Raw genomic sequence first — 27,078 nt, forward strand, 5'->3', positions numbered from 1 at the left:
TAACTTTATTATCCATTATTGTTTTCTCTCTCTTTATTAAACAAAGCAGCTCTGTGATCTGGAGGACAAACTCTTTCTTAGAAGCAAAAGCTTTGTCTGGTTAGGTAGTGCCGTGGTACAATCTCTTGAAATGTTTAGCTTGGCTCTGAGCTTCGCAAAGTCTTCCCAAGACTTCAAAGAAATCGCTCGATAAACAACGTAAGCGTCGAAAACGGGTAAACGAATATAACTTAAGTTGCACAACACTAGAAAAAAAAATTCTTAGGAAATCTTTAGGTAGAAATCTATATTGCAAATTCCCCATGATTAGGTAGCTTCTTTCGAGATTTTCCAAACGATTGCAATCTCTAGAATCCCAATAAAATAATCAAAGAATTACAAAATGTAATCTTGCTCAATTTTTTGTTGATCTCATCACAAAGCGTAATAATAAACTACAAGTACTAATCAACAAAGTATGTGAAATTTCAGAATACATAGTACTACACTTGTCAATGCCGTTATTATTATTTTATTTTCAATAAAATGGCATGAATGAGACGTTTCCATATTCTGAAGATTACGGAAGGAATATTTTTACCGAAACACTGGCTTTTTTTTTGCTTTTTTTTTTTTTTTGCTTTTTTATTTCTAGCTTTTTATTATTATTATTATTATTATTATTATTATTATTATTATTATTATTATTATTATTATTATTATTATTATTCCGCCGTGTGATTGCAGAGGGGTATCAAAATACTGTGTTTAATTCTATTTACAAGATCAACACAACGCATCTACAGTCTGTGGAAACGCACTGACGCCAGTAAACACGGTCCTGGTGTTAATTTTTTGCTGTTTTCCTCACATTCTAATTATTCACAAATTTATGCCAAGTATGTTATGCCTTTAAGCCAAAAACCCCGATCACCAAGGATCTTCCCCTTATACATTCCCAAATCTAACGATGGGCTGGCGTTTTTGTTTGTGGTAATTTGGCTTGTTTCCCCCCACTAACGGTAAGATTGGAGCGTTGGTAAAAAGAGCTTGGGTTGACTGCGAGTGCTTTTATGTGGAGACTGATGTCTGTGAGCTTTTTTTTTTCCCTTCACTCTTTGACCCAACTGTTTGGCGGGTCTTCTCTTTCATTGGCCATCCTTGCAACCTCTTCTATTTCTGCCATATAACCATAAAAAAGACCATAAAATCACTCCTTGCTTTCCTCTTTCTCTTCCGTTTCCTTTTCTTCCGCTTCTTCCGCCTCCCCGTCGTCGTTGCCCTCTTCCTCGGCCTCTGCTTCTGCCTCGGCGTCGGCCTCGGCCTCGGCCTCTCCTCTCTGGCCTGGAAACTTGTCTTTGTTATTCTCCTTTTTCCACTTCATTCGCCGGTTTTGAAACCAAATCTTCACCTGCCGTTCGGTCAAGCTCAGCGCGTGCGACACCTCAATCCGCCGCTTGCGCGTGAGGTACGGGTTGAAGAGGAACTCCTTCTCCAGCTCCAGAGTCTGGTAGCGGCTGTACGTCTGCCTTCCGTTGCGTCTCCCAGGGGCTTTGGAGCAAAATGGGAAAATGCATCAAGTTAATCGCACCGATGAAGGAACGTTTGAATTTAATTTCATTTAACACTATTTCAAATGTTTTATTTTATTTTATTTCTTTTTCAGACATCTTCATTTAGTTTAATGGCCACAAAAACAACAACAACAACTCTTTCCCATGAACCAAAGAATGGGTATAACTTTGGTCAGTGGACAGGGTCAATTTTCAGCTAAACATTAGTTGATTTATTTATTCATTTGTAGAAAACATTGAAATTACTGCAAATTCCAGTTAAACGTTTTACTCATTTGAAAAATATGAAATTTCAAATATTTTGCACCTTTACAAATACGAACAGTACCTCAGCTTTATACTGAAATCTGCACTAATGCACGTGCATTTTTGAGTTGGGTGGCCATGTGTGGTTTATAGCAAGTTACAATGATAAAAAAAATATTTCTTCTCTCTCTCTCTCTCTCTCTCTCTCTCTCTCTCTCTCTCTCACACACACACACACACAGACACACACACACACTCACACATACACACGCGCGCGCGATTCACCTGTATGGTGTAGGCCTAAGCGTCACCACCAAAGTGATGATGTTGTTTAATGCAGAGGTGAATTATCTTACACTGGAATGTGGAACCCATAGCTTCTAATCAAATATGAATTATGTCAAAACTGAAAACGTATTTTCCAATATGTTTTCCAGCTCAGTGACCGGTGAATTCAATTCAGTGCCAATTCGGGTCAAAACCTACATTATTTTATTCACTGCAAAAAAAATCAGAGCAAATCTTTGCATTAAAAGAAAAGTCCGTTAAAATTCTACTTTGTAGCTGGAGTCTCTCTCTCTCTCTCTCACACACACACACACACACACACACACACTTAATATAAAAGCACATCATTTTAAACCACACTGGAAATAAATTGACAGAAATTAAGCCGAATCTTGACTGAGATGCTAAGATGCTAAGAGAGGAGGCTAGCATGTGTAGCGTACAGTTTCCGTGGCTCATTAAATGACGGTACTTGTTGTTCTGAGGGGAAACGGCGTTTTAACATCACCGCCAGGACTTTTATCGACCATTTAAAGAAGTAGTTCACCCTTAACGCAATCCAGAAATCAATGGTGCACCTTTACTTTGTAAACAACCTGCGAGAAGTGGTGGCCGAGCTCATCGATATCAGCCTCGACAAAGCTCAGATACACGCGACTGTTGCCAGCCTCTCGTTGCACTTATTAATGACTACATACGGGCTAGCATTAATGCTACAATGCCCCTGGTTAGAAACCTGCTTGGACTACATTTAATCGGCCTCCTTTGCTTTGTTTTTGACAGAACAAGGCGAAGTAGCCCAGTGTTCATTTTGCAAACAGACAGTGGGTATCATGGGAAATCAACAATAAGAGAAGAAAAAATAATACTAGCAACAACAACAACAGACTTAGTGTTGTGTTAGTCGGGTTAACGATACAAATCTTGGTGTTTGGTTTTGACTGATAAACATCACAGATAATAGCGTTAGCACACACTCAGAGAGAGAGAGAGAGAGAGAGAGAGAGAGAGAGAGAGAGAGAGAGGGAGAGAGGGAGAGAGAGAGATACAAACATGGCTGGTGTGCAGAGAATGAAAGCAAAAACCACAATAACAACAATAACAATGTGCTCTAACCGTGGGGTCGCATCCATGGGAACATGAGGCTGGGGGAGGAATTTTGATTTAAGTGGCCTTGTCCGTCCCCGGGGTTCGAGCTACCGGACGATTTACAGTCTGGATACTGCGCTAGACTCGCCTCTTGCTGGGTGCCATAGAGCGATTGCCTCGGAAGGGCTTCGTATCCGTAAAATTTGGCCGCGTCTCCGTGACACGCCAGGGCGCAGGGGCTCTGCTGGTAGCCGGCATTGGAGATGCCCGTGGCGCCGTGGTGGAAAAAGTCCTGCACGTGATGGGAGGGGTGCTGAAAGCCGGGAGCCGCTGCCGCTGCCGCCGCCGCCGCCGCTCCATGTCCGTAAACCAGCGTGTGGCTGCGGGCAACGCTCTGTGGGAACCGGCAGTCGTAATAAGTTGGCTCTAACGTCTCGCCACCTTTGTACTTGGAGAAAAGAGGGTTAACAAAATAAGAGCTCATGTTTATCTCGCATGAGAGAGAGAGAGTGAGAGACAGACAGACAGAAAGAGAGAGAGAGAGACTCTGTTAGTCTGGTGGAAGTATATTCCTCTGGTCTAAATGGTGGCGAGCTATTGTTGCTCTTCCAAATGGCAACACGGCGTTGAGATGGAGAAATGCTGCCCCTTCGGACAATCTGAGGCAGCTCCCCCCCTTTCTCCTCGGACTGTCTCTCTCTCTCGCGCGCTATCGCCCAAACCTTTTCCCTTTTGCAGCCTCAAATCATGGCGCGCGCGCTTGGACGTGTGTTAAGGTTAAAGCTGGCTAGCTACGCCGGCTCAGTCACAGCGCTTACTTTTTTTTTTTTTTTTGCTTCCTCCTCAACCACCCCCACTACAATGAGCCCCCCCCCACCCCCCACCCACCGACACCACCACCACCACCTCCACTCATTCCCCCTCCAAACACCCCACCCTTTGCCGCTTCATCTTTCCACCGCGTCTACAGACGTCTACCTTGAGGTGCGAGACACCGTTGACCGCTTGCTTCCTGCGAGATAAGAATGAAACACATTTATGGAGACTTACAAATGCTTTGCATGTGGGATATACTCGGACCACGACTACGCCTCCAGTTTTGAGCCCTGTGCTGCTTAGCGCTGCGGCTTCACATGGCTACATTTATATTAAGAAGCTATTTTGGAAATTTAATGCTGGAAATATTCCACTGTTATTACGTTCCCGTGGGGTGTAGGCTACGGCACACGTCTCTATGCAAAAAGCCATAACACGTTTAAACCCATTCTAAACACAGGCCGTCCAGGAGCGCGTGCACATGACTGTAGATTAGTTTTAAAACGTGCTCGCGCTAGACTCGTGCTAACGCGTAAATATGGCGAGGAAATGGACAGAAAAAGACAAAACAATGAGGGGCTTTCAGAACAACGACTTCATCAATAATAACAACGTTAAAAAAAATACCGCTGCAGCGCAAATACAGGCTTAGAACGTGGAACGGATTTTTAAATATTTGAATATTTAAATAAATTGAAATATAGGGGTTACGTTTTCTTTTCTTAATGAAATTATTATATTGTTTTATTATATCTGATACATTAATCTGTTACTATATTATAATTATAATTCAATGATAATAATAATAATAATAATAATAATAATAATAATAAAGTATTAATAGCAGCGTTATTACCAGTTGTATAAGTAGCACTATCAACAGTCGTCATAATTATTCTATAGCAATGGAATCCTTAGGAATTACACATTGCAAGGTGTAATAATTACAAGCGACTCTAACGTGGTTATTTTTGTATTGCTTTTATTACGTTTTCTACCCCCCCCCCCCACACACACACACACACACACAACAACACACACATAACTTGTGTGAACACGCTGACTTCTGCGTACCCTCCTAAAACCTTGCAAAGCAGTTGTAAATCTGCCTCGCAGAGTCAATAAAATTGCGCATTTAGATGCTCGGGTTATTTCAGTAGACACATTAATCCGCTGTTGTTCAGCTGGACCAGGGCTCGTTGGGAGGCCTCCCCAAAATATGAGCGTGCGGTTTTGTGGCGTTACTGACAATTTTTACACTTAGTCGTTAAAAATGAAAGCCACACATTGGAAATTTATAGACCCCAACACAGTCAATAAAGATGCAGATTGTTGGTCACTTGGTTGGAGGCTAGGTTTCACTGGTGTAGGCCCGTTGCTGAAGGGATGAGTTTCTTTAGAGCGCTGGCCATATATTGTAAGTACAAGAAAAGTAGTAGCATTAACAAATATACACGAGGTAACGTAATAATAATAATAAGTATTTATTATTATAATAATACATTATTATAGTAATAACTAAATAATAATACAGTAATAACAGTGTCGTTACTCCGTAGTATTATTATTAGTATTGTATTGTACTCCGTATATTATTAAATACTATGCATTGCAGACACGTCGTAAACAATTAAAAAAAACGTACGATTTTCAGCTTCGGTATTTTCTTCTTCATTGTTACATTTTGGAAATTTTCTGTTTTGTTTTCTACTCCTTCGTTTCCCGGCACAAGGCGAGGGTCAGATTTACAGCTTGGGCGTTTGAATAAATTGTTGTAAAAGAAATGAATACTTGCACTAGAGTCTAAATTTGTGATAGCATTTCCCATTGTCGTCAATAAATTTATTGGGACGTGACAGAGTATCACCTAAGGCCAGAACGTACAGACGCTCAGCGCAGTGGTCTTTAAAACCTCACTGACTCACGCGGCTTTTGAGGCCCAAAGAAAAAGACTTGGGAGGTGGGGGGAGAAAGGGACACGTTGCGTTCGAAGGTCTGACGAAACAATCCGCCGAATGATGAAAAACAGGGGTGTTTAAGGTAATGATAAAGTGGAAGGGAGTTTAATACATCAGGGTGTTGACATTTTAGTTTTATTTTAGTCGAGCGTGTGATTAATGATGGAGGCTGCCATTCTTTTCAGCGCTGTTTTCCCAGTTCACAGCCCAAGCCTCAGTGGCGCAGTGTGCGCCAAGTGTGAGCCAACAGCGCCATCTAGCGTTCAATCTGCGCACCAGTCCAAATGAGGTGGACGTTGTGTGTTATTTGGGGAAAAAAAGCGTTTCTAAAGCTTCTGTTGACTCAGGACATCAGATTTTAAGTCAATGAATGCTGCTAAAACCAACGTTAGCTTCCAGTGACGATAACATCACGCCAGTTTACGTCGTTTCAATTTTAAAGCTATGTTTAAATGGTTAGTAAACTCCCGAATTATTCGCATTGCACACAAAACGTTGAAGCGCTAAACTAGGGCCTGAAAACCAATGTTTACCACCCTGCACTGGGCGCGTTTCTGAGGTGCTGGCGGAAACGTACAACAAGCTCGCGGGTTGGTGTTTTCTTTAGTCCAACAGACTAAAGTGCCTCGTTCTCTTTGAACGGGTCCTCCACCATCACACTGGGCCCGAGTCATAAAGCAATTTAGCCCAGACGTCTAGCCAGTTAGCCGGCTTCGCTTTGTTCGTCTGCATCTGCGACAAACAACGCAAACTCCAACAGGGCTGTAAACCCCGCGATTTCTTTTTGTTCCGCGAGGAAATGCGCTGGTTTGGGCTTTTGAAATCTTCGCATCCTGTTCGTATTGTTAACAGCCACAAAAAGGCAATTTCAGCTGTGCACAGGAAACTGAAGCCAGACGCGTCTTATTATTTCCCTCAAATTCTCTGCACGACCTTTGGACAGGTCTATGCTCAGGAGGGTGGCGAAAAGTTAGCATTAGCTTTCCGTGAGAAATGTTTAAATCCTCCATATTAGAAACATTAAGAAACGTCCAGCTTTGTGGCAAATTATTTATTTTTGGTTGAGCATGGGTTCCACCGCAATGTTTTATTGTTTGTTTGTTTTCTTTCCTTCTTTTGCTTATTAACTGTCAACATACAACAGAGGAGTATTATTTTAATTGGGATGTGTGGTTATGATTTGTTTTGGATATTTGCTGCTTTAAATTTACACAGAGAACTTATTAAACGGAAGTGTTTATTGTTGTTGAATTTATTATTTTGCAAAGTTTGTTAAAAGTCTGTTTACAAATTATTATTATTATTATTATTATTTGCTACACTACACTTAGTGTTTACTGCTATACTAATACCACCAACACTAATCACAGTCCCACCTTCAATTAACGCCACAGCATTAATTCCACAGCGGAACTGACTGCTAAGAAAATGATAGCGGTTGCTAATAAGAATAATAAAAAACGTTAATTATTAATCAGTCTTCTGTTAAATCTTAACCTCGCATCTTATAACAATACTGTGGTTTCTATTAAACTAGCATGAGAAAAATAATGTATTATTACTGATATTACAATATCTTTAAAAAAAAAACTCAATATCGTATTATTGATATTAATTTTACCGGCTGCTAAGAAAAAACAAAAAACAAATGTATTAATAGTAGAGGCATATTATAAAGACTTTACTGCTCTGTATACAACAACAACAACAACCACAATAATAATAATAATAATAATAATAATAATAATAATAATAATAATAATAATAATAAGTAGCATGTAATTGCTATTGCGCAGTGTTTTACGGTACAGCTGTTATTCCTACTACTACAGTAATGTATTATTTGTCTAATTACTCTTAGCTGTAGTATTAGTCTTGATCTTATTGGAATATTTGTGTTTTTAAAATGAATTTTTATTTTGGTTATTCTCCATGTTGTTGTTTTCCAGTTTCAAATTCCAGCCCCGTGTGACGCCTGGTAGCTGGTAGGCCACAGGAGCGTTGGACCTTCCGCCAATCTCAGGGTTAGCAAAACATCCAACGGCACAGAAGAACAGCCAACTCCAAATGTCTTTGGATAAATAATTCTGCCGCGTGGACGCTGTATATGCTCTGGGTTTCGGAACGGGCCGGAGGCCGACCACATTCTGCTTTTCAGCGTTTGGTATTTTTTTGTGTGTGTTAAGAGCAAATGTTGACACTGGGACTCGGCAGGTTTGTCCTCGAGCATGACTTTCCCTGGTGAGTTCAGCCACGATACTTTCCAGATGAGGACATTGCTAGGTGTAGGCCAAAATCACTGCGCGAGCTCTCCACGGCCAGCAGCTCGTGGCAGAATCGCCCTCTTTTAGAGCAGCAGTGATTATATCACTCGAAAACCCAACGGTTGGAATGAGAGACGGAGTCAGGCTTAATATTAATGTGGTGGTCTTATATATTTCAGCATATCTACAATCCATAATGAATACTGTCTTTACATTGGAAAGAATGTAAAATGCACAAACAGATACATCAAAAAACAAAACGACACATGACCACACGGATGCAAACATTTTAAATCTATATTCGTTATTCGTTACAAAATATTGTTTTACACCTGCTACATACAAACAAACAAACAAAAAAAAAAGAACACAAATATCGGAGAAACATTCACGTGAAAATCATAAATTACGAAATTGAAAATAGAGTATTTCAAGTATTTTTCTTGCGTACACTTCAGGGCAGATTCTCTACGCGCTAAAACTAAAGAAACAAAAATAACGCTATCTAAATTCAGACAGGCTTCAATGTGCAATTAAACATGGTGTTAATATGGACATATCTTCGTAAAATTTACAGTTGCCAGAAATGATCATTAGAACTACCCCATCTGAAGAAAACTGCTGTTGTACGGAGTTCAAAGTTTCTGTCACAGCGAGAAGGCGGTAACGTGATAAGACTTTTAAAGACAGTTTTCTAATTGTTTTCAGTCACTTTTCGGCACGAGACATTTTTGGTCGATTTACTCCTTGCTGTCGCTCTTCTCCTTGTTCATTTTCTTCATCTTCATCCGTCGATTCTGGAACCATATTTTGACTTGTCGCTCCGTTAGGTTCAGAACTCTGGCGACCTCGTATCGCCGGTCTCTGGTCAGATACATATTGAATAAAAACTCCTTTTCCAGTTCCAGCGTTTGATATTTCGTGTAGGGGCATCGCTTCTTTCTTGTGGAGCGCGCGTGGATCCAGTTGGCCACGGGATTGTCTGCAAGGCAAAGTAGAAAAGACAACACTGATTATATCCCCCTGGACTGAGGTGGACATGTTTTGGGGAAAATTAAACAACGCATTATTAATGTACTCTTTAGCTTTTAGCTTTTAGCTGCATCAAATTTTGTAAAAGAACTGCAGCACCCCGTAGATACAAAACAGTAGTTGAAATGTAATTCTAAATAATAATAATATCAATAATAATCACGTATCATCTCAAAATCCCAGTCGCGAAAAGTGCCTACTCGCTGTGAGAACTGGCGTCGTAAAGCAGTGAATACATCTCTTCACTTTATAGGCCCATAAAAAAGCCTAATACGCCTTGTGGCTCAAGTCTGCACTCAAAGCGTCCTGAGTGCACAGCTTACATTCCATTTGTCCACTGCTGGAGTTGTGCCTCATTTCTAGGAGAAATCATATTAACGTGACAGTGGGAAATACCTGGAGTGTAATTATGTATTACATTTTTCTTAACTACGTTATTATACTGTAATAAAGAAACTTCTCAAAGGAGGGAATGCAGGAAGGCGTCTCAACAATCGCAGCCAAAGTTTAGAGGCGAGATGTTAATTCCACAGCCCATTATAGTCCCAAAGATGACTCTGAGGGTGGACAGATATTGTTATTGTTAAATACTACTACTGCTACTCAATCCATAGACGTAGGAGGCGTGATGAACCACGTCTAGAAAGATACACACTGTGCCGTGTTAATGCGTGTAAAAGCCAAGTACATATAACTCGGAATGGACGGCCATGTCAAACCCAGTTAATTAAACTAATAGTGGTTTTAAAAGGCTGTCAAATTAAGCCCAAACCCAACTGAACACGAACAACTCCCAACGCACTGCTTCACCAGACCGATTTGCAAAGTAATCATTGCAAAGCGTAAAACCCACGCCGGTATAAATTTGCCTTGTTAATAGAACTGCAAACCCGACCCCAGAAGTTCAAAACGCACTGCTTTGCATCTTTCCAAATCATCACCACGTCCTCGGTCGTGATTAACACAGCTATATTGTACATTCCTGTACTAGGTCTTTGTTTACAGCGTTGGGAACGTAATCCTAAGACAATATAACTGTACGTACGTGTTATAAACACGGCTGCGGACTGTAAACACCGAGCTACGCAGAATGCACTGACCCGCCAGTTCATGTCCACACAGCTAACACTGTTTAACACACCCACAAAACCGTTCATTCTTACAGCTATACCTCGTTAATGCGACTGAAAACTAGCTCCTAATCTGCTCAGAAAGCTCTCCCCTCGCCAGACCTGTCTTTCAAGGCGACCATTTTTATAACCCGCTAGCCGTTTTACAGCCCTGTCTTATGGCGTTTTTCCTCAATGGAGCACCCCCTCCCACCCCTCTCCTCCTCCTCCTCTCCTTCCCCGAAGCAGACTTGAGCCCAGGGGCTAGATGAAAGGGTATAGAACTTGGTTTTAACAAGCAAAGCGAGTGCAATAAAACCGAGGTGCATCCCCGAAAACTCCAGTTGTAAACAAGAATGGCTTGCACTTACTGGGGTCTAATTCAGCCTTCTCGTCTTTGTGCTTGCCTGAAGACAGGACCTCCGACTCGGGGGAAGGTGTGCTCGGCTGCTTTTCTCGGATGTCGACGGCGGAGCAGTAGAGGTAATCCGAATAGGCGCGTCCGTTTGAAGCCAAGCAGTCTCCAGTCCGAGGGTCTTGGAAAGCGTCAGGCTTCAGCCCATAGTGCCTGCTGTTAGCCGCGTAGCCGGGAAAGGACACAGTGCCGGGGATAGGCTCCAGCCACGAGCGGACGTATCTGGAGTCTGTCCCCAAGTGAGGCTGGTGGGAGTAGGGGTGATAAACCACGGGGGACTGCGAGTGTCCGGGGGCCCAGGAGGTCGTAAAAACGGGGGTCTTCGGAGCAAAGCTGCACGACGGATAATCCACGCACTCTGGCACTAGAGGCGTCGGCCGTGAAGCGGAGGATATCGGAGCCGCGGTGGAAAAACGAGTCGCTAAAACATCCTCGCCCTCGTGGCTGATCAAGGAATCCACATAATAATTACTTATGGGACCCGTGGTCGACATGGCGCTGCTGCCGTCTCTTTTACATGCATCCGATTATTATATGGAGTGTATGTGTACTTTTCTTTTTTATCTGCCCCATAGAACAATCAAGCCAGGTAATTATTTCTCAAAGATTCCCTGCCTGCCATTGGTGGACTGCGAAGCACGTGATGGCATTTACCCCCAAGAAAAAAAAAAAAAAAACGCACAGCAGATCAATGCGCGGGGCTTGGGAAAGCATTGCACTTCTGGATTGCAGTAGGTTGCTTACTTCTAATGTTTGTTTTCGTAACGTCAGCTTCTCTTACTAAATAATAAGGCATTGTCTTCCATTGGCATTAATATGTCGCGCTTATAAGAGGAAGTGCCCGTGTCTTGAGCGAGGTGCCGTCTCCTCAAGGTCTTGTAGAGGCACTACTTTTTGGTGTAATCAATCCTTGTCCAACATATACGAGTGCTCTTGGCTCTGGCTGGCGTTTTTGCGCATCATTCCCCCTCCCAGTGTGTTATTATTTGAGCTGACGTTCACCTTTAGGTCTCCTCGGTTTATTACAGTCGAGGTTATCATTGATTGTTGTTACGGAGGCTTTGTTACGGCATGAAGGGGACTGACTTTTCTATGGCGCAGATGTATGTAGGACTTGGGCTCAGCTTTTACGCACTAGGACCCTCAATGTCCAGCCTTTTCTGATAAACACATCACGGGGATATCCTTTAGAAAAATGGCGTTTATCGCTATTTATTTTTGTAAATTTTTTTTTTACAAATATAATAAATAAATAAAATGGCAGAGATAGAAATGGCAAAGAAGCGCTTGCAAACTTGGCCACTACGGTGGCCATATTCTGCGAGTGGTCGCGCGTGTTTTTATGTCCTTCAATAAATTTTTACGAGGACCATTTGATTGTTCATAAACGTGTCGTTAATAAAACTGCAGTTGAGTTTCTAGCGTGACATAAAAAGCAACACCGCGCTTGTGAAACAAGTCTCATCAAACCAAAACGTCGAGGACAGCGTTGAGACCCGAGGCAGTGGGGTGGGGGGAAGCAGAGAAGGCTGGGTGTTTTCTACGCTTTCAGTTTCACAGGAGTCGTCTGTGGAAAAAGCCCACGCAATCGGTGCATTCTCACTTCAAGGAGAGGCCTGCATTTAACCCACCTACTCAAACGGAAAGTCGTTATATCGAGCACTCGAGGAAAAACAGAAAACAAAACCGACTGAAATGTTTGCTTTGAGAACAGATCAATGCTTTAAAACAGTGCGAAGGACCAGTATTTAGATCGAGGAGGGACTGCATTTTGTATTTACGAATTTATTTATATATTTCTATGTGCGCGTGTCGCCACAATCCACTATCGCACATTTCTGTTTGGGGGTTAGTGGACTTAGTGTGCTCGGGTTAATTTTTGGTTAAATTTTTTGGGTAATTCTTAATATTTGCATTGTTTCTGTCTTTAATTTGACGTACGTACGCACTTCAAAGCCCTTCTGGAACGTAATGCTGTTAATACACAAACAAAACTAGCGACAAATAGATATTATCTGTGGAAAGTAAGCTGTTATCAGTAACCTATGAATAAACACTATTTTCAAAGTGTTTTCTAAAACGTGGCGTTTAATTTCGATCCGTTTTAACGTGTTTAGACACTGGGCAATGCGCTGAGTTTGTCTACAGTCATCGTCAGTGTTGGGCCCAACCTCGAGGCGGCCACAGGAGGTCGGGCTTTTTTTTTCCCCTCCAGTTTTCACCCAAAATTCTAGACATTATCAAATACACTTGAGGGAAAATAAAAACCACTAGCACTAATCATAGAATCCTACATTCTAACGTGAATATGTATGCTCCAGTGACCGTAGTTGAAGGCGACAATGTAGTTTAGAGACTTGTGACTTATTTCTATACTTTAAAACACAAAGGGCGATGGTGATCGCAGTACAATAACCACAGAGCAACAACAACAACAACAAAAGCAATTGAACAAAAAGTTTTAATTGGCTTCATGTGCCACTGGAGAAAATGGTTCAAAAACTTGCCCAAAGACAAAACCTCTACAGACGTTTTCTTCTTAAAGCAAATTAATCGACAGCAATTTTTGTTCTTTTACATTAGAACTTCTGTGACGTCAAAAACGTTAAAGCATGGTTTACTCATCACTCTTTTAAATCCAACATATTTATAATTTAAATAAGCAATAAATAAAGACCTTATATACAACAAATATTTAATATAGAATATTTTTATCATGGTGTTTCTTTTCTTACTGTACTTTATTTTGCCATACTGCAGTGTGCACGTGCTCATGCCCTCAAAAGCTTGCTCAAAACGTATGTACTGTTTTCGCTTGATGTTCTTCCTCCCCTCACGGGGTGGAAATAATGTTCACTGTCACCTTTATTTTGTTGTCATTTTTTGTAGAAGTGTAAAACCTGACTGAGTGGCTTTAATGTTATAGATATGTGCTGCAACATGAATAAAAACCACTAATAACACTAGCGTCTCTATGTTGTTTGCATTTTTTCGTGAGTATGGAATTAAAGATTTGATACAAGATAAAAAATATATTTTTACCAACTCTTTGAATGTAAAGGAGCTAAATCTGCAGAGATATGAATGTAATAGTTTTGAGCCTTTTTTGTCCGTTTTTCTCTTTTCTCTTGTCCGTTATATTCCGTGGCTATTTATTTATATATGGAATTTTAATTCGGTAAGACGATGGTAAAAATAGCATAAAGCACTTCCAAAGATTTTCTGGTGCCATGAATATTTTGCTACAAATTTTGTTGCTAGATTTACTTTTAGTAGAAATTCTACCATTTCTTAACACGAACATTTATATTAAAAAAAGAAAAAAGAAAAAAAGAGAGAGAAATCGAAATATGGTCTGCATCCCAAATGTAAGTAATTTGAGTTAATTTAATGCTGAACAAGCGGCTTGACCGCTTCAGAGAAATATTTAAAACACGTAAATTAACAAGTAAAGCCTGTCAAGAAGAAATGAAGGCCATAAAGTGGGGGCAGTGTTGTCGATCCTCTCTCAAGACGAGCCTCATTGCCATTCACAAGATGTGTCGCTAGACAGTGACTTTCCTGAAACGGAATGTTTAGCTGTGCTCAACATCAAATGAGCGAATTAGATTTGTTTGTAAAATGAGATTCAATCAAAAACCTTCTTCTTCGTTAAACAAATACAATTAGTAAAATATTGTTAGTTTACTTTAAGTAAATTTTTTAATTTAAGTAAATTTTTTACTGAACTTCGAATTTTGTAGAAGTGATTTTTATATTCTGACTTCACTCAAAACTATCTTTTTTTATCGTTTTTGCAGCCGTTACAAAAACGATGTCTTCCAAATCAAAGAAACACACAAAAACAAAACAATAACAATCTAAAAATGATTGTGTAATTGTGTAAAATATTCCTTTGTGAACTGCGTCACAATGGCTTACAGTAACTTCACAAAGCACAGTAACTTCACAACGCTCCATTAAGTGCTAAACAGACGCAGAACGTTGGCCACGATGTTCAAAATTTTATTATTTCCGTTTTTTTAAAACACAAAGTGTGGAATAATTATAAATTATTCTCCACACACTTTAATATAAATGATCAGAAAACTCATACTACACATTATACTTAGCATTACTTTTCATGTTGTTGTATGTTGAGCAAATTATACACATCATTTTAAACTACACCTCGGTTGCTACCAAATGATCAACGATATTCATAACGTTAGCCATTGTGACGTGTGGTATATTTCTACACATACTTTACTTCTTAACTTGGAAAAAAATACTGCTACTACTAATAATAAATAATAAAACGCTCCTACGCAGAGCTGCTCATGCGCATTTAACTTTGTCTCGCATTAGCATGGTTAGCCTTCAGATGCTAGTCCTTTCTGACAATGATTAAAAAGGTCATTAAACATCTCGGTTCCTCCCTTTATGTGTCAGCATCCCTGCACGCTTTACGATGATAATACGTCTTAATTTACACATCATTATTATCTCCAGTTGTATTTAATATCGCCAAAAAACGGTGCTAATTAAAAATATTTGTTTTAACAGCGTATGTCCCAGAGAAGATGCAGTGTCCGATCTTAGTAAAATGGAAGTAAAGTAAACGTTGTGAATGCTTTGGTTCAAACACCAAAGACTGAGTCGCGCCTTTAAGGGCCAATAACCGCCATCTGGGTGTGAGCTACAATGAAGAAACCAAAATAAACCAAATTGCCACGACCACAAACATCAAATTAAATAAAATTAAATTAAATAGTTGTCCAACGGTAAAATAACGATAGAATACGGTGTGAAATGTTGAGGAATGTGACGTGATTAAGGCCAACGGAAATCAAAGGTTTGGCCCAGACTTGCCACGTTCAAATGGCACCGCCCATGTGTGATGGGCCAAATTCACACTGGAAAACCATGCTGGTTCCATCACTGGAGCACGGGACTGAACCCGTCTGTCTGTGAACGGCAAGGGAAAATGCTTAGTGTAAAGATAAATCAAGCTGTTTCCTCATTTGTCTGGCCACTGTTTCAGTCTGTGTGTGAAAAGGACACACTAAAGCGTTTCGGGGTCTCTAGCGCTTTCCCCTCACGTCCAAACCCGCACAGGTTCAAACAGAACACGAGCTACTGTGTGACATCAGGCCCCAGAGTGTCATTTAGTCCGTTTTAGAATACTGAACACACGGAGACTCTATGTTATATCTCCAAACCCACAAACCAAACAGACAAACATAGCAACGCAATATGCAAATTTGAATATTGCTTTTCAAACTCATCAAATCCAAGCTACCAAAAGGGAAGACAATAACACGACCATGCAGCAGCTGCCAAATGCCCAGGCGTCAACACTGTACTGGACCTCACGTGTACAGTGTCGTACGCTAACGTGGACTGTTCTGAAATATATTTAAGGAATGAATGTGAACCCACGTCCATTAGCCATTGTTTGACACAGCTAAATGCTAATATAAAATGCTAAAATCAAATGCTAATATGAAACGCCAAAAATATATATACATCCATTTTTAATATGAATACTAATCTCGGATTCTTTTTTTTATATCCAAACTATTACTTGGTTTTCAGTTACACTCAGGTCCGTACGCTTTCTGCAGAAGTGCTGCTCACTGCTCGTGTTAACAAGAAGCGTATTAGCGTTTGAGTTTAATATAATTGCACACGGATGATTGATAATGGGAAACGTCGCCTTTCGATTCTGGTAGGAGCCAATCCAACTGTGAAACTTTATTCGGCATTAAACTCTGCTAAGTCATGCAGGCGCCAGCTTTTAAAAGGCACTTCAGCGTATGAGTTTCATTTAAGCACTCGTGTATTTATAACAGCGGGTCTAGAATTATTACAGGGTGAAGTAATATAGCTTTACAAAGTTGCTCGTTTCATTAGCGCATGCGTTTATTTACATTGCAAAGCCTCAAATAAATAGCAGCTGGTAAAAATGACAAAGCTGAGCTTTTAAAAGCATGTTTGATTTTTGTATTGCAATTTTGCACACGTTTGTATTGCTGGGGGGGGGGGGGGGTATTTTATGAAACAAATGGATATTAAAAGCCAAGAGGAACTGGGTGGTACGCTTTTTTAAAACATATCCACACCGTGTATTTCGCTTATTGACGTTTCTGTTGATGGCACAATTGGATTATATATTGGATGGATTATAATAAGACGACAGTAAGAGCAAACAAACAATATGGCCACTTTCCGCAAAACGCGTACAGCGCTAGCTAATTGTGCTCCAGAATGCTAAAGTCCAAATTCTGGCCACAGTACTGACATTATACCTGCTCCCGCAGCAAGATTCTTCAAGACTGGGCCTAGGCCACAGCTAGTGCTACGACTTTGCTATGTCACGAGCAGCAGGCTAATGACTTTCGGCTTGGCCTCGCCCAGAGATCTACACAGTATTTGGGAGCCACAAAACCCTAGGCCGTTGGAAGGAAATTGCCACTATATCCGCGTGCAAGGCGGCAGTGTCCTGTGGGGGTCATTTCGCGTGCTGTAAACTCTTTGTTGCTGACGCATTCCAGAGAAGATCCCCATTCACTCAACTGAATGAAAATGACTTTGGATTCCAGACTGTCTCCTCCCGTCGCAAAACAGCTGAAAGGAGGGGAGGGGGTTAGAAACAACAAGCAAATATGACGAAAGGCGTACACACACTCTGTCACACACACACACATAACACAGACAGTGGTACAGTGTTGTTTTGGACTTCAGTACATTAGGGCACAAGGCTCCGCTATAATTGATTTTGAGCTTGTGATATAGGGTTCATCACATACGGCAAATTGAAATTGAAGTTGTAGCTCTGTCACACTACAGACTACGGGCTAAAACCAGGCTAATATATATATATATATAGTTTTACTTGCCCCATATTCACACACCCTGATAAGTATTTGTGTTCTATGAGCTGCTTAATGCTTATTGGCCAACATTTTCAATATATCTAACAGTATTAAATCGGCGAGATCCAATTTCTGTCTAAATTCGGTGTCTTAACCCAATTATATTTTAGCTATAATTATTTTTACATCTCGGTTTTGAAATTGGGAATTCACTGAATACATTGACAACTCTGCCGTGGTGCACCGTGTTGTGATTTTTAATTGAGACGCGCCTATTTGCGTGTGACGTTTTATAATACGTTTATAATTTCAGGCCTAGTCTTGTAAAGACGTAAGTCCAGAAATCATGCTAGTTGTCGTTTGTGGGCTCGAGAGATGCCGTGCTCTTCAAATACATCGTTAGGTAAATAAAAAAAAAATGTAAATACTAATATTTTTCCATACAAAATTACCGCTTTAAATTTTTTAAATGCGCTCGAAGTAGAAACATTTTATGAGTCAGGGTTTTTTTTTGTACACTGTATTTGAGAACATAGATAAGTACAGTGTTGAATCATTAAACAGTAATATATTGAAGATCAAAGAATCATAGAAAACTAGACGAGGAATTTTAAGTCCGTTATAACTGCGTACATTATTACGTCACAAACAAAAGCTTATTTATTTTGCTGCATTTTTTCTGTATTTAATTTAGTTGCGTTTAAAAGTGTATTGTGATTTGAATTAGACCAATAATTCAATAATAAAATATAAGAAATATTTACTGTGAAATTTTATATAATTATTTACACACACGATTTGATTTTTTAATGCTTATACTGTCAATAGAGATAATGTAGGACCCGGTATATTTTATGTAGCCACATAGAAGTGAATGGAAGTGAAATATTAAAGTATGGTGATTTTGTTTGGTTTGGTGTCTGGCTCATTTTATTTAGACGGGGAAATTTAGACACTAATTTGCTGTGGTTCAAAACAGATATGACCGCACATACACACGCACACCATCTATTTTCAGTGCTATTTGCTACATGCCCAGAGTGATAATTGACATACAGACTTGTGTGTGTATGACTTTCAACATTTTGTAACTTAATTATGTAAATGATTATGTAAATGATTAGGATCATTAAGTCCCAACCGATGACTCGTGCTGTCAGAACAAATCATAGCATTCCCAAAAACACGTTCCCAGACGCAGGAAAAATATCCTTTATTATGAGTTGAAAGATTAATTTTTCATACTCAACCCTTCCAAACATTCCTCCACCACTATCTACATTTCCATCCATCACATGTCATCCATCCACCCATCCATATATGTCTTTATCGCGGATGTCCGCCCACCTCCTGCCTAATTATTTGATCCCAGTTCCAGTGTGAATGCCACTATTAACAGCTCTGCAGAGGAAGTAACCCAAGAGTCCAAGCCTGCGCCAAAACTGGAAATCAAAGAATGATCCGCATTATGGCGCGGTGTAAGTTTCCCTCGTGATGTTTACAACCTTTTCTCCCTCTGAGAGGCTAAAGTCCTTTTACAGCCGGGCACTTAAAAGGCGAGCAAAGGAGAGAAAGAGCCCGCCGCGGCTATAAGCGTTCAGTTCATTTACAAAGCCATTTGCGAAGACTTCACTGCACAGGGTGTAATTTAACGGCAATTGTCGCCCTTGATGAAGACGAACTGACGTAATCAAGGCAGTTTCTTGTTGTCGAGCCAGGAAGCCAACCCCAACAACATGAAACTACCTAAACCACGCACCAGCTGCGCGCGACGACCATATCCACCTGGGAAGGCGAGCGTTTTCTTAACCAGACAGCAAGTAAGACTTTTTTTATCCTCCTTCCCCTTCTTTCCGATAAAACAGAAGCCAAGGATTATTTTCTCCGTTCTACTTCCTCGCGACCAGATCGAATCAATAGCCTCGACTTTGAATGGGCTAGCACTGAAATTAACTTTGACGCTAGCCCGCATACAGGGGTCTATGCGTTTATCACGAGCGCACAAGTTCAGCAAACTCTTAGCTTTTGAGCCATGCTTTCCATTGGATTGAATCTAAATGAAAACAAATAGCAATGAACACAGTGTAACGCACAGAGGCAAGACTTGAAATGGACATAGGGCCACAACTGGAACAGTAGCCGAGGTCGTAGAAGCATAACTGAGGGCACAACGTTCTTAAAATAGGACCACCACCACAATAACACGCCTATCAGTGATCAGACAACATCAATAAACCTCTACTAGCGATGGAACAATTGAATTAACAGAGGACTGGGTCTGTACTCAGACAAAAGACCACCACAGTTATAACCATATTAATATAAAACAACCATGACAGTAGCATCCCAGTCATAAGATAAGGCAATAAGGAACCAGCAGGGTCATAATTATATCAGATAATAGCATCAGGTAACTCAGCTCAAGAAGACCACCCAAGCCATGGACATCTATCAAAACCCACACTGCTAGCACTGTGTCAGCAATGAGGAAACAGAAGCACAAACACAAGCACAGCTATAGCACTTCAGCGTTTTTAAAGTGTCCACGGCTACAGTCAAGAAGCGGACATTTCCTCAGATCAATGGCGTAAGTCCCAGGGCTGACACCACAGCCATCCTTAAAGCACCAGAGAAAGTAGAAAGCACTAGTGTCCTACCTTGTAGCCCTCTTCCGAGACGATCTGTTTATTTGCAGTAGGATCCTTGTTAATCGCGGTGGTCGTCGTCATTGTTCGTTACGATGTTGTTGTTGTTGTTGTTGTTGTTGTTGCTGTTTTCGTCGCTGCTGTTGTCGTTATCATACATCCACGCTCGTAGCTTCGCTCTTAGCCATTGTAGGAAAAGTCCAGCCTCCACGAGCCGCCCGCAGAGCGCGCCAGTGAGGCCCGCGCGCCGTACCTCGCAGTCCCGGCTGTGTGGATTAGCCCTCCTCCACTCTCCGCTTTTAATGCATCTTTACTGCACCAGCACATTATATTTGCAGATCATAAAATCCACCCCCAGCGCTTTTCCAGGACCGTCATGACATTACAATTTTATGACCTTGACTTACTGTGGTCACCTGGATAATATTTAAATCAACGTTATGGGTCTCCCACTCTTATTGGAAGTGCTACAGTCTTTCTCTCTCTGTCTCTCTCTCTTTCTCTTTCTCTCTCTCTCTCTCTCTCTCTCTCTCTCACTCTCCACACAAACTCTCTCTCTCTCTCTCTCTCTCTCTCTCTCTCTCTCTCTCTCTCTCTCTCTCTCTCTCTCTCTCTCTCTCTCTCTCTGACCATTATTTCTATTTCTCAGTAGAATGCCAAAGAGGATGTCCAAAGGGGAAGGAGATGCCAGGACATTAGATTTTCCCAACCCCCTCTTTTTTTATTATCATTATTATTTATCTCTCGGATTAGAAATCAAATGGACACACACACACACACACACACACACACACACAGAAATGACAGCAATAGGCATGCAGAATACAGGGTACGCCATGGTGAGGACACACGTGCGCATTAATACGGACAAACACTAACTAATCTAAGACACCAGGGAGACAAAACTCAAGGCTTAGAGCATCGTTTGCTTCTTGAAAGACACACAGCCGTTCATTCCCGTACATTCTCAGCGAAGAAACCCCCATTTTTGGAAAAATGCGCCGGTGGCTTATATACATTGTTTTAGTTTGTGACGTCACGTATGGCCTTTTTTTTTGTTTGTTTTGTTTTGTTTGTTTGTTTTTTTCCAGGGCATCAATGAATAAACAATGAATATGATTTGGAAACAGTTCCTTTCCAGTCAGCGTCAAATGCCTGGGAGGCTGCAGAGTCGCCGAGGGGTGCTGTGATGGACTACGTGTGTGAGAAAGGGACTTATACGTTTTTTAATTTATTTACACTTGCAGGATTCAAATCTGCACGTGAATAATATCTTTCTGTTCGCTCCAAGATATTGGGGGGTAAATAATGACCTGATGGGGCCTGTAAAAAGCAGAAGCGCCTACTGTAAAATTATGGTGTGGGTATCTTTTTGCGTTGTTTTGTTTTGCTTTGTTTTGTTATTTATTCAAAATGGGCGTGTTCTCCGTAGAAACATATGATATAATACTGCGCAAATATTTGCACATCAGCACACTTAATAAATGGCAACGTATTTTATTGACGCGCCACACATTGGCTCGTGTTAAATACGGCGCACTATTTTATCAGTGAATGTAATGTGCATGAGTGTGTTGCTTTTGTTTGTTTGTTTGTTTGTTTGTTTGTTTGTTTGTTTCTCTCTCTCTCTCTCTCTCTCTCTCTCTCTCTCTCTCTCTCTCTCTCTCTCTCTCTCTCTCTCTCTGTTTGTTTTTCCTAGGCCTTCAGTTAAAGTTATAGCCCGTTAGCTCGCGGACTCGACTTTCTCTGTTGAGCTTCTTCAGCTTCATCCTTCTGTTCTGAAACCAGATCTTGACCTGTCTGTCCGTGAGGTTGATGCTCTTGCTGATCTCCAGACGGCGCTCGCGAGTCAAGTACATGTTGAACAAGAACTCCTTCTCCAGCTCCAGGGTCTGATGCTTTGTGTAAGGGCATCTCTTCTTCCGTCCACTTTTCGCTTTTAGCCAGTTCCCCGTTGCGTTTTCCAACTTGACTTCGTCTGCAACAACGGAGGAGAATATACAGGGTCAGAACGGCGCGCGTTACAAAAAAAAAAATGCGTACATTTTCATATTAACAATGAATAATCACTAGTGTTCACAAATCGACCTTTTCATCACTGTAAAATAAACAGATGTAAAAGGCCTTACTAGTAAAAGAGTCTTAATGGAAGCACACATTAATCTCACAATAGAAAAACCAGTAGTGACGTCTGACAAAGACCCACCTCACCCCAGTAAAATTGACCCAACACCAGCTTCATTCTGTAGACACCGTAGATACACCTCCAACCAAAACAGCTACAACCTACGGATCCACTGTCTCCACCTTTTATACAAACACCATCAGATACACACTGTAGCTATAGCTCCACCCCTGGCAACAACCTACTGATAAACTCATTTTTTTATTCATTTATACACCACCAGAGACAAGGCAATCAACTTCAGTCTGTAGCTACAGCAGCAATAGCTCCACCCACAACAACATCATCACATACACCATCTGCTTTATGTTTGCAGTCTTATTTTCTGTTATTTTTAAAGCCCTTTGATGTAAAAACATTGTTGTTGTTGTTGTTTTCTGCATGTGTTGATCTCTCTGTTATTTAAAAAGTACTCTGTGTTTCTCTTTATTTATTTGTTCCATTTTACAAGAATGAATGCTGCTAAGAATTAAGACTGAGTTAGAGCCTGGAAATAAACCCCCCGCATGTTTCTGTGGTGAAGAACAGTCAGTGCCACTGAGTTAGAAACTGTTGGATCATTAGAAACGTGGGCTTTGCTCTGAGTGCATTAATCGTGTCATAATGTGCATTTTATTCTGTTTAAAAAGCACCTTGTGTGTTGCCTGAGATGTTTTTATTAAACAATTAAAGCCTATTAACGCTAACCCCATGCGCACGGTGTGTTGTTTTATTCCCTTTTTCTGTTTCGGTTCTTTGTGAAACTATAAAGCCACTGTCAGGAAAAAAAAAACACGCAGCTGAATAAAAAGAAAGAGAAAGAAAATATCTACAACATTGTAATGGAACATAAGATCAGAACATACTCTGGACATTTTCTAGAAATGCTTTGACGCTTCCATGCGCAGCATTTCACGTATTTAAGGTTCGGCTTTGAAAGCTGGGATGGGATTTTGTCGAAAAGGGCACTCACGCGACTGTTAGAAAACACGGTGTGTTATAAATGACGGAGACCTGTGAAGGAAAGTATGTGGAAGGTGAGATAAAATAAAGAAATGACTGCTGTATTAAAAGCCGGTGCAGTGTCTGAAACGTGACTGTGTACAGAATGTGACGTAGTATTTTAATACAGCAGCAATGGCCAAGTTTACTTTAAATATAATTACAATTATTTAAGAATATATATATAAAATATTTAAAAAACATTGGAATGCTCAAATAATCGGCACATTTCATGGCGATGCCCCAGCGACTATTTATTTATTTATTTATTTATTTATTTATTTATTTATACATAACCTTTTTGTTAAATCTTCGCTGAAAAAACAATGGACCTTAAGGCTATTTAGCACCGAACAACAATCTGATTAACAGACTGATTGTTGCAATTTATGGAAGGGAATATACCCAGTAAACAAGGAACGTCCCTGGACGTTCAAGATATATCTAAAAGTAGTCTGTCCGTCAAGGACATATTTTAAACGTCAACGGACGTCCAAAATCCATCTTAATAAGTTAGTTAAGTGGTGACCAATCGATAACGTCAGTGGACGTCCAAAATGCGTTTTATACAAGTAATTTATTTCGGGACCAACTAATAACGTCAATGGACGTCCAAAATACGTCTAATAGTCGTCTTTTCAATGTCTGTGTTTGGACGTCTTTTCAACTTTCATTTTCAACCTTAAGAGAACGTTGATTAGACGGCAGTCATTACGTTATTTCAACGTTGAATCAACGGCCAAATGTTTACTGGGTAGTATGTTCCACTGTAACTGGGCCCAGAGCAGAATTTCTTTAGTTAAAGCGCTTTCTTAAATGGACTCAGTGACACTGTGTACAGAGAACACACTCCTGCACATGTAAAACGACTCTGTATTTACTGGGTTTAATAGAAACAGAAATCAACATGGGTCCTGCACCAAAGGAAGAGCGCATTCAGTGTTTTTAGGAACGACTCCATTAAAAAGGCCGCTGCTAAAACTGCGTTTAGAAAAATTTACTTTATTAAAAAAAAACAAAAAATCATAATAAAAATCGACAAACCCTATGAGTTACATTTCACCAGTTGTGTTTAAAGTTTTGCTCAGCAGCGAATCACTGTGGGAAACGCTGCAGTTATTTCCAGTGTTTTTATTTAAACTTTATTTAAAGAAGAACGCAGAAATATATAAAATTGCAAATAAAAAAAAATCTTTGGCAGTTTAAGTGTGTTCAGACCCGCCAGCAATCACTATACCGCCGTATCTCTGCAGGAAACACCTCTTTATTATTACAATACGATGGGAAGCAGATTTCGCCCCGGGGTCTATTACACTTTACTTCCTTAAACATAAAACGATTGTGCGTAAAATTGTATCTGCGCAGCTGCCCACCGCGGCGCATGAAATTACACAGCCATTTAATTAACATTAGAGTACGGTTTTTGTTTAGTTTTTTTTTTTTTCTTGGTGTGTGTGTGTGTGTGTGTGTGAGCCGCGTGCTTGTGTGATCCTGTTTATTTCGATGCTAAGTGCCCCTCGCGTATTTTGTGTCTTTATGTGGCGATGTTAAACACAGTTGCCGTCGTAAACACTGATTCAGAGGGGGGCTTTTAGAGGTCTGCTTTACGTCTGTTTGGACGAGAAGATTTCTGGGCCTTCAGAAGTCCAGCAGAGTGACCAAATGACCAACCGAATGATTGATTCCAGCAGCAGGGACTGGTACCGTTGCCCTAGTCGCCCAAGTCTGGAACCTTGAACCTGCTCTTAGTGGTTCCACTTTCAAATACTGGATTTGCAGACACCGTGCATTCCTTTGTGCCTACGTGTGCGTGAGTGTGTTTGTTCGTTTGGTTTTATACGTTTTAAGGGCAGAAGTAGTCAGATTGGTGGGTAGGGGAAAAAATGAGAAAGGTTCATTTACCCTGTCAGGACCTGCAGAATGGTTTACTGCATTTACAGAATGTAATGTTGATTCTTGCAAGAAAATGGCTGTCTTTGGCTAGTGTTATGCAGCTCAGTAATGGTTAGAATGTATGAATACTTAATACTTTGTTATTACGCACTTATTCACACACAGTATATTTATTGAACCTATATGACTGAAACCTATGACGTACGTAGCTACGTACATATATAATATACAAGGAATAGTTCACTGCTAAGTTACTGAACCATAATTATATTAAAAATACATATCCATCATTTCACAACGTAGGAATATTGCATTATGTAACACACAGGGCTCATTTGGTTATTATATATATATATATATATATATATATATATATATATATATATATATATATATATATATATATATATAATATTCTAAATACTGAATATTATCATTTGCACACAGTCCCATATCCTGTGAAGATATAAAAACAAACGTGTGTGTGAATTTAATATGGCTATGGTGTGTACGCCAGAATACACACTTCCACATACACATACCAATCACACACATAACCAGACACTACACACACACACACACACATACATTTAGCGACACGTTGTCAGAAGTATCACCTTTCAATTCGCTCTCAGAATCATCCGTACAGCTGTCCGTCTTCGGGACGCTCTCCTTCTTCTCGCCACTGTCCCGTTCCTCCGCAGTCGGTTCCTCGCCCGCTGTCTGCTGCTTAGTTTCCCCGCCTTTGCCGTAGAGCTCCGCAGACTGCGCCTCCGCGGGCGCCCTGATCGCGACGATAGGGTTAAAGTCCGAGCCGAAGCCGTGTCCTCGGAAGTAGACGGCACCTTGATGGCTGCTGTCCCCGAGGCGGGTGTAGGTGGCGGTAAGCGGTGCCTCCGTCGGTTCTTTGGGGCTGTGGATGTCGGCTTTGTACAAACATGGAAGCGCCTCTTCTTTGACGTGACTCGTGGGGAACGAGCACGGGTGCAAGGGTTGGGCAACAGGTTGCGCGCTCCTGTAAGTTTTCGAGCCCGAGGTCCACGCGTCCCGCGGCGGCAGGTAATGCTGCTGGTAGCCGCTGCTCGGCGCGCCGACGATGCCCATGTTCCTCATCATCTGACAGCCGTATTCCGCGGGCGTTTGCATGAACATCCCAGAGTTGGTGCCGTAATCCTCACCTCTGTATGGAGATGGAGATGTTCCTCCAACCAGAGAATCCATCCCAAAGCCGCCAGCTGCCACGTTGTTGGGACATGCCATGTTGTTGTTGTTGTGGTTGTTTTTGTGGTGGTGGTAGTGGAGATACTAGTGTTGCCCAGAGGGGATCTTATTATTTTATCCGGAGATCTTTACGTTTCAAAGCTATCCCTCTTAGGGTAAGGACAGTAGGACGCTGACATCTTTTGGGGGGTTGGCTGCTCCCAAAAAAAAAAAAAAAAAAAAAAAAATATCAGCAACATAATTATGGATTCGAGGCGCCCTTGTCATGTGATTTTCAGACCAATAGGCTTTTGGAAGTGGCCTTGATGCTCTAGACGGCGCTGACGTCATCAGGGGGTCAAGTTAGTGAGCGCGCGCGGTGCGATGCGGCGTGGAGCAATGGCGCCATCTAGTCGACGCCCCGGTGTAAGGACGCGTCCATCAGCTGAGAAAACAAAGAGCCGTCCAGCGTTAGAGGCGTCCAGTTTTGTGGAATTCAGAGAGCAACAAACGGAGGTAATTGAAGAAATGGACTTTGGTGAAGGTG

General features: G+C 41.0%; 3 protein-coding genes across 5 annotated transcripts; all 3 read right to left on the reverse strand.

Moving 5' to 3' along the window:
• Nucleotides 1-929: 929 nt before the first annotated feature.
• hoxc8a (homeobox C8a) lies at nucleotides 930-3,660 on the reverse strand. 2 transcript variants are annotated; one of them, XM_066671993.1, is made up of 3 exons: nucleotides 3,204-3,660; nucleotides 2,824-2,826; nucleotides 930-1,530 (listed from the first exon to the last, which is right to left on the reverse strand). In XM_066671993.1, the coding sequence occupies exons 1-3, from the start codon at nucleotides 3,658-3,660 to the stop codon at nucleotides 1,190-1,192; spliced, it is 801 nt and encodes a 266-aa protein (XP_066528090.1). In that variant the 3' UTR covers nucleotides 930-1,189. The 2 variants fall into 2 exon arrangements, with proteins under 2 accessions (XP_066528090.1, XP_066528089.1); XM_066671992.1 differs by lacking the exon at nucleotides 2,824-2,826.
• A 4,803-nt stretch (nucleotides 3,661-8,463) lies between these two features.
• Nucleotides 8,464-11,264, reverse strand: hoxc9a (homeobox C9a). The gene is made up of 2 exons (XM_066672174.1): nucleotides 10,727-11,264; nucleotides 8,464-9,196 (listed from the first exon to the last, which is right to left on the reverse strand). Exons 1-2 carry the CDS (start codon nucleotides 11,262-11,264, stop codon nucleotides 8,955-8,957), a joined length of 780 nt encoding a protein of 259 aa, XP_066528271.1. The 3' UTR covers nucleotides 8,464-8,954.
• Nucleotides 11,265-21,975: 10,711 nt separating this feature from the next.
• hoxc10a (homeobox C10a) lies at nucleotides 21,976-26,591 on the reverse strand. Of its 2 annotated transcripts, none has more exons than XM_066673142.1 (2): nucleotides 25,979-26,591; nucleotides 21,976-22,250 (listed from the first exon to the last, which is right to left on the reverse strand). In XM_066673142.1, the coding sequence occupies exons 1-2, from the start codon at nucleotides 26,589-26,591 to the stop codon at nucleotides 21,976-21,978; spliced, it is 888 nt and encodes a 295-aa protein (XP_066529239.1). The 2 variants fall into 2 exon arrangements, with proteins under 2 accessions (XP_066529239.1, XP_066529238.1); XM_066673141.1 differs by having other exon boundaries at nucleotides 25,949-26,591.
• Nucleotides 26,592-27,078: the final 487 nt, after the last annotated feature.

Source organism: Hoplias malabaricus, chromosome 5 (genome assembly GCF_029633855.1).
Source record: "Hoplias malabaricus isolate fHopMal1 chromosome 5, fHopMal1.hap1, whole genome shotgun sequence".
Classification (NCBI taxonomy): Eukaryota; Metazoa; Chordata; class Actinopteri; order Characiformes; family Erythrinidae; genus Hoplias; species Hoplias malabaricus.

Coding starts and splice junctions, on each gene's coding strand:
- hoxc8a (XM_066671993.1), bottom strand. CDS start 3,660: ATGAGCTCTTATTTTGTTAACCCTCTTTTCTCCAAGTACAAAGGTGGC.
- hoxc10a (XM_066673141.1), bottom strand. CDS start 26,591: ATGGCATGTCCCAACAACGTGGCAGCTGGCGGCTTTGGGATGGATTCT. Junction 22,251..25,948: donor TTCTGAGAGCGAATTGAAAG/GTGATACTTCTG, acceptor CCGTTGTTGCAG/ACGAAGTCAAGTTGGAAAAC.
- hoxc9a (XM_066672174.1), bottom strand. CDS start 11,264: ATGTCGACCACGGGTCCCATAAGTAATTATTATGTGGATTCCTTGATC. Junction 9,197..10,726: donor GAAGGCTGAATTAGACCCCA/GTAAGTGCAAGC, acceptor TTTGCCTTGCAG/ACAATCCCGTGGCCAACTGG.